Genomic DNA, 14,749 nt, shown 5'->3' with positions numbered 1-14,749 from the left:
AGCGATGTGATTTAATAAAATGTATAATGTTATACAGTCTGCATCAGTGGCAATGTCACTTTTTCATCTGTGCATTTTTATTGGATGGACAAACATCTATTTGATTGCAACTTTTGAACAGTTTGCCTTATTAGGCACAGTCGAGGTGATGCGTTCTCGTTCACACAGACAAACGGCACATCCCATGGTTTCCGTGTGTATTTTATTTCTGTAGCGATAAACACATTTCTTAGATGGGAGTATCTTAAATGTCATCTCTCTCATGAATCACTGTAGATAGCATTGTCTTTAGTCGACACATTTGGAATTGCACGTGTTTGTAATATGATTTACAAGGACAACAGCAAACCTCTTCATACATGACAGCATGGTGACATTTCAGGTGGACCATGAATGTGTCTTTGTGTGTGTTTTGTTTCTATTTTGTTTCAGATGAAATGGCATTACAATCATGGACATTAAAGGCTGGGCAACAGTATAATGTGCCGTCCAGTGATGTCAGATTCATTTACCTATGCAATAATCTGCACCTATGCTTCTAAAATCTCTCCATGCATCCTATTTCATCATTTCTCCTCATCTTGCCTTCCGTTGTGCCAACAGCAGCCCCTCTCACATGGACTCAAATTCATCAATGCGTTGCTTGGTGTTGCCCCGACGAATCTGACGCAGGGTCTTGTATTTGTCGCGGCCTGCCTTCACATTGTCAGCGTGGATCAGGTCATTTGGGGTCTTTTTGCTCTCGTCTACAGCTCTAGCCAGCTCAGTGCTTAGGAACTGAAAGAGAACACAAACACACAGTGAATAATATCCTCGTTCCTCAGAATCTTTAGGAGACCATTCAGAGCCTTGCCCCTCTCCCATCACCCCTGTACTCCACTCAATCCCCATCTGAAAACACGCCATTGTGCATAGTTATTAAGTCCAGTTTTGTGTTGAGTCCTCTGTGCAGTACCATATCTTGTTTGGGCTGTGAGATAGAGACCGTTGTTATTTCATTCGTTACAGGCCTGGGTCTGGATGCGATTTGCGACTGGAATGAAACCAATAGAATGAAAATGTTCCCGCAACAATGTTTTATTATGCAGAGAGCACTTAGTTGGATAAAACACATATTTTGGTGGCAATTAAGCTGCCATATTTAGAGCAGAGTCGAATCCTCTATATGATTGTGTCAAAGGGCAACACAGCGAGTGTACCAAAACACTAAAAAAATCTCCCAGCAACAACAAAAGTATGATTACCCAACCACAAACTCCATGAGGTGGGACAAGGAAGTGGCAACCGCAACGCAGCTGGTTAATGGTAAGCTTGTAGCACATGTCGCTCCACACATCTTCTTAAGCCTCATGGGTTTATTACTAAATTCAACATGAAACAGTCACTTTTAAAATGATTATCCTAAAACACTTGTGAATAATTGAAGTCAGTGATCTAGAAATTATCTGTAAACAAGACCAAGAGTCTTCAGCTAGTGGCTCTGAAGCTCGGGCCCAGCGGTGCTTGGAGCTAAATGCTGGTGTCAGCACACATGTTCATAGTGACAATGCGATCAAAGTGCGACAGAGGACCTGCGAATTGCATTCTTTTTGCACAGATTTATTTCTATACCAAATAATTAAAATATCCAGCTGATGATGTGGCCAGAGGATTAAAGCATATATCAAATATTTGTCAAGATATATTTCACTCAAAATCAAATATGTCAACCTCATGGTGGCATTAGAGGAAATAGGTGATGACCAAAGCCATTGGGCTTTGGTCATCACCTCTGGACACCATGAATGCCGGCACGGAAATTTCATGGCAATCCATCCTGCAGTCGTTCAGACGTTGTGGTCCAAATGACAGGCCGACATTGCCATAGAGCCACCCACTCTTAAAAGCTCCAGGACAGCCCAGGGACTGCTAATCTCTATCTGACCATGACCTCTGACCCTGACGGTGAACAAGGGAACAGCAAATATAGGACATTTGAAAACATCCACTGAGCCTTACCTTGAGGTTTTTCTGCAGCCGCTGGTTCTTCTGGGCCTCTGTTACTCGTTCCTCCTCGCTGCGATCTCGGACCATGCCTGGAGAGGTCAGCTCGGCGCTGGCCTCGGCACTGCTCTCGTCCGTCTCGTCGTGCTCGTGCATGTGAGGGTGGACTGAGTCCTGGATGTGGACACCCATGAGTTTAGTCTTCAGCTCCTTTTTGGTTCGCTCCAAATCCGCTTCTACCACCGCCGCCTGTCAACACACACAAATTGCATTGAAGCTCTTTGGGTGGATATGAAAGTGCAGTAGCATACTAGCTTTCCACTTGGTTGACTCGCGCATGCTCAGACACTAACCCCTAGTTAGATGTTTTTTGTTCTTCAGTCAATCCTTTTCAATTATATCTTAACCTGTTGAAGATCACCAATGAAGGGAAAGTTTCCCAAACATGTTGTCCTCTATGACTTAATCGGTTTCTTAGCATTGTGTGCATCAGTCTCCATTGGTAATTGAAGAAAAAAACTAAAATTGTGTGTATAAGAAGATTTTGCATATACTTTGGGTGAAATTTGCATATGCAGTTAATGATTTGTTTGCACCAACTATGGCATCACACGGCTTGCTACTCGGGACAATGAAGTGACGTGAAGTTTATACAATCACAATTTTGAAAGTCTGATATACTACTCCATGGTGGACGCCTTGCTTCTACTTTCCCCGGGCCTAAAGCTCAGAGGTGTCAGACATCCCTTTTTGCTCATGTTTGATTCATCCTTTATCTCTCTCTCTCTCTCGTGGTTCTTTCATTAATTCTCACCCTTTCCTGCCATCTATTCGCCTCCTCGTCCTTTTTCTTCTTGGCGTCTTCCAGCTGAGAGATCTTAGAGGTAAGCTCTGCCAGCTCAGTGGCCTATACACACACGCACACAAATGGGAAGAGAGTTAAGAGTGCTCCTGATCTGAGGTCATTGTGCTCTGTGTGCAGGTGCTCGTGTGTGTTAGAGAGAACATGTGTGTGCGTACGTGTGTGTGTGCGTGCACTTATGTATTATGTGTCCTTTAATTTCAATTGGCTAAAAGTAGGAATAATTGGAAGTATACTATCAAGCTGAATTTGTGAATCACTTGATGACACCAATACCGTAGTTTCTAGCTTAAAGGTGGTATTGATCAATAGATATAAATATACCATAATGCGTCCTCGATCATGTAAATAAAATAATTGGAATGATAACTTTTTCGACTTTTAAAGTGGGGAAGGAATCCACCGTATCATTTCATGGATTCAAGTGGAATTGAATTAAATCCTGAATGCAGGTGTGCTTTCTTTTTTACCAGACTTTCCTGGCTCTTGATCTGGTTTTCAGACTGGTACAGCAGGGCTGCTTTAGCTTCCACTGCAGCTCTGCGGTCCTTGTCCAGCCGCTCAGCCTCCTCCTGAGCAAGTGTCCTCTCCTTCTCTAACTCAAGAGCCCTGCGAGTCTGCTCCTCCAGCTCTGAAACACAATTGCACCCGTGTGCAAAAAAACAATAATCATCCTACACATATTCCCAGATAGGCCCACACATAGTGTAAGCTTCATAGAGATCCAACGAAATGTACTGTGCGGTTCTTTTTATGTTTTTAAACAGGAGAGAAATACATAAAACTGAAGTTTGAAAAACATTTGTATTCAGAAAGTTGCCAGACCATCTTGAGCTCTCTTTGTCTGCTCTTCAATCTGTCTCAATCTCTCCATCAGCTCCATGGTCTCACGAGCAATCTTCTCTGTTTCCTTCTCAGCATTTTCTCGCTTTTTTTTCTCACTCTCGAGCAGAGCCCTGACAGGAGAATTGTGCATAAATACACATCTGAAAAAAGACCTAGATCCCCTGACAGTTCTTTCTTAAAAGCAGAGAGAACACACTGTAAACTGTAAAAGAAGAAGAAAAAAAAAAGCCTTCTTTATGTCCTCCTTCCTCACCTCTCCATCTGTCTCTTGTTCTTCTCCTCCCTGGCCTGGGCCTTCATCTGCTGCACCTCGATGGTGTCAGGTTTACGTCTGCGCATGTACAGGTCGTGATTCCCCATACACAATGCCAGGATACGTTTGTTGATGCGAAGACGCGGTACGTAGAAAACAAAGTCCTTTAACACAGAAAGAAAATCAGCATTCAGGGATTTATGACACACAGTCAGATGTATTTTACAGTTAAGAAGGGTTGCTTTTGTTTGAGAGCATGAAGTCAATTTTTCGTAACAATTGGCTTTCCGGAGAGTCTGTGCATGAAGGCAAATGGAAGTGTCAGGCCAAATTCCTGTTTGTGAGTGACATCAAGGTGCAGCTGCTGTCATTATAGTATTTGTTGTAATTTACACATTTGTACAAATGGGAATTTCACCAGTAACAAATATATGAGATTCTCTCGCATCTCCTGTGCATAGTCGCAGAAGAAAAATATGAATAGGCATATCTCTGAAGAAGGACTTGAAGAATAGTTGTGAAAAACTGAAAATTACTAATGCTGAAATAATGAGTACTACGTATTCAACCCTAAGCACTGGCGAAGGAGCAGCTGTTTAATCCCTTCCACATGAACCCATGATTTTGAGTTTGGCTAAAATAAGCTCACAGATCAACATACCTCGACAAAGTCTGATTTTTGGTATGCAGAAATAATTTTCCACTAACTAAACATTAGTCATGACATGCCTCTCCATAATGTTGTTGTGCTGTTGCATACCGGAGCTTTCTTGTCGATTGGTTTGATGAGAAACTTCTTGTCATTGAAGGAAATGTTTCTAATCTCACTCCAGGGGAATCCAATCTTTGGGGTCATCCTGTGAAATGTTGGCACGGTTTTACCACATTAGTTAACTTGAGCTTGCCATGTTCTTTACACACAATTGAAACATAATTATGACACTGAGGAGCAAAGAAAATGTGTTGGTGTGTTAGCATGCAAAGCGTAGATGTGCTTTTCAGTCTGTAGGGGATCTTGAAGGGATCTTGAAGTCATTACTACTCTTCCTCTGGGGACTACGGGTATCTGTATCGCTTTTGATCACAGTCCATTCAATTATCGTTGCAATATAAAAAAAGAGAGGGGAAAAAGTCAACCTCATTGTGATGCTAGATGGAAGGTCAGGGCATCAACAAAGTGAGTAGTAGTTGTCCTCTGGGGACCATGAATGAAGTAGAAATAACATCCTAAAAGGTTTGTCAGAGACATTTAGAAAATGCAGCCTACTTGTCCTTCTTGTCATAGATGTTCAGCCCCAGTGCGTCCACTCCCAGCCACAGCTCGGATCCTTTCTTGTTCTTGATGTTAAAGTAGTTGACCCCGTACATCTCCAGATCCTGGGCTATCTTGAGGTACTCCACCATGGCGTCTTCTCTGTGGTGTGGAGCAATTTAATGAGCGACAGAACACCTGCTTACAAAAAACAAAACATGAATGGCTTTTTTGAAGTAAGACTGCAGTACCTCAGCAGTCCCTTGTGCTCTTGATGCCACACCTGGATTCTTTCCTCCCACTGATTTCTATTCAGCTTGTGCTGCTCCAAAACCCTGGATTGGATCAGTAAAGAGGACACAGCGGTTAGAATGCAGATGGCTGAAACTGGAATTAAGTTGAATTTTGGTGAACATAACCAAAGGACTCTCAGTGCCTCTGTGGCAGCAGCTTCTCTCTTGCGAGGTATCCCGAGACGTGATAGTCTTTCCGGTAGTCTCCTTGTTTGACCTGGACCGCATACGAGGCCAAGAGCACCGCAGTCTCGGGTGGACAGTAGATGTCATCGTTTAGGATGCATTCTTTGACCTAAAACCCAGAAAAAAGACAGAAAGGTCTACTTTAACACACAACTCCCCAAATGTTTTATGATGCTGGTGTTATTGTTGATGCGGCTCACAAGAGAGAGAAACCATATGTGACCCTCTTTAGTGTGCATGCACTCCCTTAGGGGAGATCCACAAGGGTTGATGGGATCTGCATCAGTCATCATGGAACCCCCGCTGGTCATTAAGACCGTTTTAGTGCTTTGATTGAGAGGCCTGATTTATCTTTGCACTTGCATAAGACAGCCTTAATTACATTCTGATATCCACTTTGTCAAGATTCTTAATGTGTGTTTAACCGATTCCTATTGTTGTTTGAATATGAATCTTGCGCTCCTGTTAGCATACATCAATATTAAATGTGTGGGTCTTGCTCCTTTTCATTTTACATGAATACAAATCGAATGAAATACAAATGTTTCAGGGTCGTAAATATACCCCTTAATAAAAACCATATGTGTGTGCTCATCTCCGACCTGCAGGAAGAAGAGGCGCTGTGTTGCCTCCTGGATCAGTTCATCCGTGACATCCTCTGGGTAAAACTTGGCCCTGAACTTAATCAACAAAGGGTTGTCTCTCTTCACATCTTGAGCCGTCACCTGGGATTGGCATCCCGCAGCAGAGGGATGCCAGAATGAAGAAATACATACTAATTAGCCTCAATGGGGACAACAGTAGCATCACCGAAACCATAAGCTTGACATCTTCATTTACATCAAGATGTTGGGGGAGTCAAAGTTATGCCCTCAAGGGATGTAAAGCTCACAAACAGACATTCTCCTCACCCTCTTGTTCAGCTTGAGCCAGGTGGAGAAGCCTTTGCTGTCCTGATACTGGAGGCCAAAGAACCAGGTCTCCCTCAGCCCGATCGTCTTGACTATCTAGAAGTACCAATATGTATCACAATCACACACTTGCCCGTCAAAGCACCTGCTTGATTGTAATGCACAGTGTACCTGGTCAAAGAGCTGTTTGCCAGTCGTGCTAGGCAGGATGGCAAACTCCAGCTCAGCATCCATGGTTGTAACGCGGACATTTATCTGCCAGAGAAAAACACTCACGTTAAGCTACAGGAGGAAACAGAGCCTTGTTGCTCATTCATCAAGTGTGTCACTGGAGAAGCATCAAGGGTTAAGAAAGAGAAAGAAAAAGAAAAAAGCACTACCAATTCTGTGATCATTTAGTTTGTTCTTCTGACACAATGCTACATTCCTTGGCTCTTTGACAGAAAAATGACCAAAAAGAGTGTTCCTTACATTCTTCTGTTCAACCAGGAGCATCCAATCGCAAGAGGTTGGTGGGGACTATAATCAAAAGATGAAGCCCACAGTATATTTTAGACTCAGCTGAGAACATGGGGTTCATTCCATGATGCATGAGCATAAACGACTGGGTCAAAACAATGTTACCCATTTAGCGTCAATCTGGAATGTTGGTATCAAACCACATACACATATCTGCAGTTGTTGAGACTGACTTGTACAACAGGAGAAACAAAAGCAGAATAGAGGAGAAGTGGATGGCTTTATTACTTGTACACTTTGCTGAGATCAATAAAACAAAGCAGGCGTTCATTAGTGCCCCTAATATCCACCATAATAGTAGTAACAATGTTGTACAACTGTTGTAAGCCTTGCTGATCATCCTCTGGAGACGGACTGCGTCGGTGCATATTTATGAACACAGGAAAAGAATGCTAAGCTTTGGTTTTGTTTATCTAGATAACGTGACGAGACACATTAAATCCAGGAACAACAAACACAAGCAATTAGAAACATCTGGCAGCCGGGCATGATATCGTCACATGTAGTCGGATAAGAATTATCTCTTACGGTTCGGAGCTACGGAACAATACCTCCTGGTAGCTTTTAAATAACAAAGCAGGTTCACAAGCTCCAGTCAAAACGCTACAGTTGCAATACAACTACTGCACGGATAAAACACGAAGGCAAATGAAGTTATTATAAAATTGAAGGGTAGCTACTTACAGTTGACATTTGTATTTTTTTTATTTGTAGGCGAAACCCTTCTTCAGAGAGGTGCTTGTAGCCTATTCTCAGTGGAGTCATATGAAACTGCTTGCAATACCGACAAGGATTATTACTGAATGAGAATGGACCATTGTGTTGCTCCCAAATAGGCTACGTCTCTCTGAGTTAATCCAGTGGCAGCCTGAGGCCCACATGTTTTGAGAGAGGCAGCCTTCATCTACTTTGGAGACCTTTCCTCTTAAGTTCATTAGGTTTTTACGACTGAATATAATTTATCTAGAACCCATTCCCAAACCTATTTACAGAGGTACACAAATTAGGCTTGGGCCTAACTCAGCACCTGGTGTTCCAGTGGCAGTGAAGGCGCCAGCACACTCTGCTAATCTAATAATCTGTCGAGTTAATGTTTTAAGCGCAAGTTATGGCATAAAGTGATTTTAGGGTTAGTGTGGTGTTCGGTTTTTAGGCCTGTCGCTAACTGCCCGACAGCAGAGTGTGATATAGCTCAGAGGGCTGCACTTTTAAATACATCCGCAATATAAATGCATTGCAATGTATACTTTGATTTAATGGTCGTAGCCTAACATGTTTTGTAGCTTTTTTCTTTCTTTCTTTCATTTTCATTTTGAATGTTTTATAGTATTTTGTGTGCTTGTGACTCACTTGTAATAACCTAATAGGTGGAGATGTGACCGTATGTGTCAATTCAATGTGACAGTGACAGGGAAAAAGGATACGTTACTCATTGTCGTGGCTGCCCAGCTGCGCGTGGCAGAGGGCTGTGCGTCGCGCGGGGCCACTCATCGCACGTAGCCCCAGGTTTCACGTTGCGGGCGCGTGCTCGTTTGCGCGTTCACGCCGCCCATTGTGTTTTCTTTTTGTGTTGTATTATCAACAAGGAGACCACCGTGGCCTTACGGGTAACCGAGCGGGACAGCTGAACGACACAAGGGACTCGCTGAAACCATGGCGGACGAACAAGAAATCATGTGCAAGTTGGAAAACATCTTGGAAATACGGTGAGACGTGCGGAACGGAACTGCGCCGTTGTCGGTACGCGTGGCTCGCAGTGATGAGCGGTGTCTGGGCCAACGGTAGCCGGCGGCCCCTTGACTTCGCTTTTGTTACTGAGCTAGCTGCTAGCTGACGTTAGCCCGTCTGCTGCGACGCCTCGGGCTTTAACAGGCTTTTCATATTCAGGCTGTAGCTCTCCGTTTCCGACGGGGGTTGGGAGGCCGTCACCTCAGGCTGAACGAGACACACGGACACAAACAAAGCTGTGGACGAGGTGCACGTTCGTTCCATCCGTGTGTCAACGATCCAGATGTGTATCAACAGAATGCCAGATGTGTGCGCCGCTAATTATTGATGTGGCTAAGCTAGCAGCGTAGCTAGCAGGCGTATCGGTCTGTCATCACCTGGAACGGCGTCTGTTCCCCCGGATGTCTTCTTCAGATGTGCATAACAAGTCACATTGATATATGCACTTCATACATTGTTTCATGGCTGAGGTCATTCTGCTTCATGTCAACGCAAAACGTCTGGGAGGTTATTCATAATTGTATGCAAATTCAAAGCACTGCATGGCCGATGTGGAAGAAAGAAAAGAACGTATGGTGTTTTAGATCTTTAGAAAACCTCCCTTTTTGTTTGCCTCTGTGAGGGAAACATCCTTGACAGCTGTTGTCTCTGTTGTCTGTGCCACTGTCTGCAGGAACAAGTCTGTCCAGATGCAGAAGATCAAGTCTCGTCTTAAAGTTGAGTTCGATGCTCTGGAGTCTGAGGAGAAGCACCTGAAAGAATACAAACAAGAGATGGATCTGCTCCTACAGGAGAAAATGGCACACGTGGAGGAGCTGCGGCTCATCCACGCAGATATAAATGTGGTGAGCGAGTCCTACGTTCAGAGATGGAGTGCTGCAGAAATCTCAGTCCAGACTAACTTCAAGTTAGCAACAGCTCTGAGAACAGAGATACTAGATCAAAAACACATAGTAAAAATATAGTAAATGCAATTTCAGTCCTTGTATTGTTTCCAGTACAAAACATGTAATGGCCAGGTACAACCACAAACAGCTTATACACAGCATATTCACTTGTGCACTTCTGAAATACCCATTTCTGTCCTCTCAGATGGAGAGCACCATCAAGCAGTCAGAGAATGATCTGAATAAGCTGCTAGAAACAACTCGGCGCCTGCACGACGAGTACAAACCTCTGAAGGAGCACGTCGATGCACTCAGGATGACTTTAGGCCTACACAGACTCCCGAACCTGAACGAAGAAGAGGAGAAGCTCTCCCTGGAGTCAGTATCCACACACACACACACTGTAAACACATTCATACTTGCGACCATGTTTTAGGTCTTTTTTTAATTTGTTTATTTGATAAGGGACGGTGCACATTAATATAAACATTTCTGTAAATGTGCCAGAGTTAGCCAAGAGGCTATTTTTCATCTGTAGTCCCAAGAGGCAGATGTTATGAAACAAACCTAAAAACATAAGATTACATATACAATGTACAAACACGCAAAATAAAATAAGGGAGAACTATGTTAAAATGGACAGAATAAAAACATCCATGTCAGAGACCCAAAACATAAAAGCATACAGAGTAAATTAAATATCCACAGACAGGTAAACAACAACAAAAGACATACATGCAGGTGGAGTGAATGGTCGACCAGCAAAGTCAAGACATACAGACCTAAAAACAGACAGTCAACAACTGACAGACAAACTGATTGACTGACAGGTGAGGACGGGTAGGAGCAGTTACAGTCTAGTGCTGACAGAGCTGGGTACTAATGAACCATTTCTATTGTGCTTTTTCACATATAAAGTGTCAATTCATGGCATGACATATGGTTAGAGTCAATACAACAGAAACAGAAAAGATGAAAAGAAGATTCAGCAGCTAGCAGATTATTAAGTATTCAATAGACACATCTGAGTATCGTGGCACAGCAGAACAGAATGTGATGCTATGTAAGCAGTAAAAAAACAAGTTGATATTGTGAACTGTGCAAAGCCCAACGGTTCTCAGGCTTGTAGACATAGAAAGCATATTGGTTCATTTCATATCATTTCATTTATAGGCCACTAGTATGTGTACGTTTAGCATACATAAAGAAAAGTACATTAAAGTCCCATAGAGGCTTCTGTATTACATTAGGATTGGTTCATACCCCCCCCCCCAAAAAAAATACAACATTTAGTGTTAACAGTACATACTTCAAAACTTAATTTTAACATGTTAACAGTTTTAACATGTTAGCAGTTCATAAAAAATTAACTTAATCCAGAGTATAATCTCAATAACATCAACAGCCTGAATTGGGTAAATAGCAGAGAATGCATCTGATTTCTGCCTTCAGATAAAAATGCCCTTTGAACACAGTACAAGTCACAAGTACAACATTGTTCAATAGAACACAAGTAATAGCAAACAGGATTATAAATAGTGGTTTACTGATGGTTCTGTAGGGGGGTGGGGGACAGAGATGCTCACAGTCCTTTTTGGCTGCATGACTCTAATTTAGGAATTCAAAGCCTGTACTGTAGGATCATGTTACTCCTTTATCTATTAGCAGTGTCGTCAGTATTAGTGTTCAAACAATACTGGAATTTATAACTTTGATACAACACCTTGAAAAATATTTCTTTGTCTTTTTACCACTTCATCATAAACACAATGGTCATGAATATTCATATTCATATAACATTCTCGGGCACGGTACAAACCCATCGTACCTAACATAACGCCCTGTGTTTTTTATATATATATATATATTTGCTTTTTTTCTAGTAATTCAATAAATAAATAAACAAACAGTATATATAACAAATAACCACATGGCTACTTTTGTATACTCCTGTGAAAATGAAATACTATAATTAATATATTAGTATTAGGTATGAGTATTTTCTGATTTTATTAAGAACTTTGGTGCAAAATGAATACAGTGAAGTTCAAAAGAAAAACATATTTGCAGCTGTACCCTGACTACGCTTACATGCAGACACAATACAGAGTAATCAGATTAAGACATTGAGTTGATTTCACAGTTTGATCAAAATGCTTAGAAAACATAACCTATTTGTACTCAACACGTCTTTGATGCGTCTTGGTGGTAGTGTGGAGGATATCTGATTGATTTAAGGCTCACTGATAAGTATCTGATCAGCCTTTTCAGAAAACTTTGAAGCTCCAGAGTTCAGTCGGTCATTCTTCAACAGTGGAAGATATTAAGATTGAACAGTTTTCTATGAAGCAAATTTGAGCCGGTGGCGACGACTAGTTTTTCTTCGTGATCGAGATTGTTTAATGGGATCGAGGCTGTAGTGCATGTTTAGGATTGTTGTTGAAAGTTGTTTATATATATATATATATATCATTTTAGACCCAGTTTGTCTGTAATGTTTCTACCAGTTGATTTAGGTCCCTTACTCACAGATTTTACTGTCTGGCATTTATACATGTGTTGTTATTTCTCACTTTGGTTGATAAAAGAGATATTTGATGTGCCATAAATTTCAAATGTCTTTACAAATGAAGAGCCCAAGTTGGGAGAACGTTTTGCTGGGCCACTGCTGCTCTGCAAGCAAAACACATTGTTGGCTTCTCCGTTTGGCCGCGTCCTCTTGTGAAAGCTCGCTGATGAGTTTGCTTGGCCAGGTGGTCGGTGTCTCTCTTTTCCGTCTCGGGCGGTGTGCTCCTCAATTTCCCCTGAGTTTACAAGATAGTTAGAAAGTTCTGACTGGAGTATTACTTCAGTGCATTTTTCTTCGTTGACGGAAGCATGACACCTGGGAGATGTTAAAACATGCACATTTTTGGTGGAAATCTAATTAAAAACGAATTAACAGTAATGACACTTAAATCACAGCACAGACCTGGGGGGGGGGGGGGGGGGGGGGGGGGGGGGGGTTTGGGCATATTTTAAGATATGCCCCTGTAGTAGCAAACAGATCTAACTTGCCCTTATTAAGATCATTATGAAACAGAATCCATATCTAATCCCCTTGAAATGTTGACATGAGTTTGTTGGTGCTTTAGTGGACCATGGTCACAGGGAATACAACCCATTCATTTGTCCTGTTAATGCTCTACTCTATTGCAAGCCTATTTTGAGAGAAACCAGAGAGCCTAAAGACACGGGATATCACTTTTTTATTTTGAAAATGAGCCAGAGGCATAAAGTCCAAGGCCACATTTCTTTCCCAGCCCTCCACACTCAGTCACACTCGCATGGGAGCAGACAAGCACTCACAATGAAAGTACTTTTGCTCAGAGTACATATAAAGGGGATGTGTGAGATTGGTGATAATGTTCTCCTATCTTAGCCCCCTTTTTATATTTGGTTTTGCCGCTCCACATCTCTTGGTACACAGAGTAGATGGGATAATCTCAACTGTGATATGATTCATAAGCTCTAAAGAAGCATCACACCTAGCCAGGTTTCTCTTATTTTTTTCTTTTTCAAACAGTTACTTTGAGAAGCAGAAAGCAGAGTGGCAGAAGGAGCCGCATGAGCCCGCCATCCCAGAATCCCTCGCTGCTGCTGCGGCGGCAGCACAGCAGCTTCAGGTTTCCAGGAAGCAAGATGCACGCCAGACGGCCACCTTCAGACAGCAACCCCCGCCTATGAAGGTATTGCTCCGACTGACCGAAAATAGCCGCACCCGCTAAAGAAAGGCATCTTTTTTTTCAAGTTTGAGTATTTGTTGAATGGCCTGAACTATAAAAACAAAGCTGCAGTTCAGTTAAGACCTAAGTTATAATTCATTAAGCTGCACTTTGTGGTTTGTTTCTGTTGTAAAAAAGCTCTGAATTTCCACGACGTAACCGGCTCCTAGTTGTGCCGTATGTAGAGAAAACAAACTCGGACACCACCCCAACGATGAATAAAGAAAACGATAAGCCTTAGTCAGGCACACCCGTATACCACCTGACAAAGATGCTCATCTTCACAGCACAGCGAGGAAGACATAATGTGAAGTGATAGCTCTAAATGTATTCGCCCCCCTCTCTCCAGGCCTGCCTGTCCTGCCACCAGCAGATTCACCGTAATGCTCCCATCTGCCCACTGTGCAAGGCCAAGAGCCGCTCCCGCAACCCAAAGAAGCCCAAGAGGAAGCCTGATGAGTAGATCCTACTTTACCTTCAGCTTCAGTCGGGTTCAAAAGGGACCTGGTCCAATACACTGATCTAAGATCAGCCATGTGCATCACAATGTATGGCTGAAATCACAGATTTGTGCTTCAGGACAATTTCCACAGTCCCAACTTTACCTTTTTTCATAAACTGTCAACTGAAATGAATGCAGAATCTGTAAATGTCCTCATGTTGTTTGGTTTTATCCGTGCTTTGATGTTTATATCTAACTGTATGACTTCGGTAGTAGGTTCACTAGCCCTTAACCATGTAACTGCAATAATGCAAAAAGGAACTTGATAAAATGTCTAAAGAATTTTGCCCATGTTGCTACTGTTTTAATTTTTTTCTTGCCTTAGATATTGTACTGTACTTTCAAATCTTTTGCAATGCATGCGTGCTTCCATGGCTGTCTGTCGTGTATTTTTTTTGTGCCAATATATACATTGGATAGGTATAATTGAAGTTAAATAAAACACAATGTTGTTTTAATGTTTACAGTGTTCACGGGAGAAAAAGAAAAGGAAAAAAAGGCCAGACTCATTGGCTCTGAACAGTGTTGTGTTTAACTTTAATACAGTGATATCAAATAAATGGCTGTTTTGTACTAACCTTGTTAGCATCTAGTCTTTTTTTTTTTTTTTTTTTTTTTTACACTCAAAACAAAAGGCTATATATTTGTTTGGGTTATTTAGCAGCGTGAACGTAAACACAGCTGTGGCTGAGTGGTACCGCCAGCATATTGATTAGTGTTTATTCCGCGTGTCAAAATAAAGAGCCATGGACATGTTTGACCC

General features: G+C 42.1%; 2 protein-coding genes across 5 annotated transcripts; one reads left to right on the top strand and one right to left on the bottom strand.

Annotated features, from left to right (window-relative positions):
* Positions 1-186: 186 nt before the first annotated feature.
* Positions 187-9,255, bottom strand: LOC117737331 (moesin-like). 4 transcript variants are annotated; one of them, XM_034543223.1, is made up of 15 exons: positions 9,211-9,255; positions 7,058-7,105; positions 6,758-6,841; positions 6,587-6,682; positions 6,278-6,400; positions 5,633-5,784; positions 5,448-5,531; positions 5,212-5,358; positions 4,705-4,801; positions 3,945-4,108; positions 3,671-3,801; positions 3,316-3,476; positions 2,798-2,890; positions 1,999-2,232; positions 187-777 (listed from the first exon to the last, which is right to left on the bottom strand). In XM_034543223.1, the coding sequence occupies exons 2-15, from the start codon at positions 7,079-7,081 to the stop codon at positions 613-615; spliced, it is 1,755 nt and encodes a 584-aa protein (XP_034399114.1). In that variant the 5' UTR covers positions 7,082-7,105; positions 9,211-9,255; the 3' UTR covers positions 187-612. The 4 variants fall into 4 exon arrangements, with proteins under 4 accessions (XP_034399114.1, XP_034399113.1, XP_034399117.1 ...); XM_034543222.1 differs by lacking the exon at positions 9,211-9,255 and adding an exon at positions 7,790-8,123 and having other exon boundaries at positions 281-777; XM_034543226.1 differs by lacking the exons at positions 5,633-5,784; positions 6,278-6,400; positions 6,587-6,682; positions 7,058-7,105; positions 9,211-9,255 and having other exon boundaries at positions 281-777; positions 6,758-6,816.
* Positions 8,562-14,563, top strand: zc4h2 (zinc finger, C4H2 domain containing). Its single transcript, XM_034543227.1, has 5 exons — positions 8,562-8,811; positions 9,507-9,678; positions 9,926-10,098; positions 13,286-13,448; positions 13,834-14,563. The coding sequence occupies exons 1-5, from the start codon at positions 8,759-8,761 to the stop codon at positions 13,945-13,947; spliced, it is 675 nt and encodes a 224-aa protein (XP_034399118.1). The 5' UTR covers positions 8,562-8,758; the 3' UTR covers positions 13,948-14,563.
* The last annotated feature ends 186 nt before the right edge of the window (positions 14,564-14,749 follow it).

The sequence above is a fragment of the Cyclopterus lumpus genome, chromosome 10 (assembly GCF_009769545.1).
Source record: "Cyclopterus lumpus isolate fCycLum1 chromosome 10, fCycLum1.pri, whole genome shotgun sequence".
Classification (NCBI taxonomy): Eukaryota; Metazoa; Chordata; class Actinopteri; order Perciformes; family Cyclopteridae; genus Cyclopterus; species Cyclopterus lumpus.
The sequence above is the reverse complement of the archived record's forward strand: the minus strand, read 5'-3'. Positions and strand labels throughout refer to the sequence as shown.

What these genes read in the sequence shown, in the direction of transcription:
- LOC117737331 (XM_034543222.1), bottom strand. Translation starts at nt 7,870, where the DNA reads ATGACTCCACTGAGAATAGGCTACAAGCACCTCTCTGAAGAAGGGTTT. An exon ending in GGCTCAAGCTGAACAAGAGG is followed by an intron (nt 6,401 to 6,586) that starts GTGAGGAGAATG and finishes TGCCAATCCCAG; the next exon opens with GTGACGGCTCAAGATGTGAA. An exon ending in GAGCACAAGGGACTGCTGAG is followed by an intron (nt 5,359 to 5,447) that starts GTACTGCAGTCT and finishes TCCACACCACAG; the next exon opens with AGAAGACGCCATGGTGGAGT.
- zc4h2 (XM_034543227.1), top strand. Translation starts at nt 8,759, where the DNA reads ATGGCGGACGAACAAGAAATCATGTGCAAGTTGGAAAACATCTTGGAA. An exon ending in GAGGAGAAGCTCTCCCTGGA is followed by an intron (nt 10,099 to 13,285) that starts GTCAGTATCCAC and finishes TTTTTCAAACAG; the next exon opens with TTACTTTGAGAAGCAGAAAG. An exon ending in AGCAACCCCCGCCTATGAAG is followed by an intron (nt 13,449 to 13,833) that starts GTATTGCTCCGA and finishes CCCTCTCTCCAG; the next exon opens with GCCTGCCTGTCCTGCCACCA.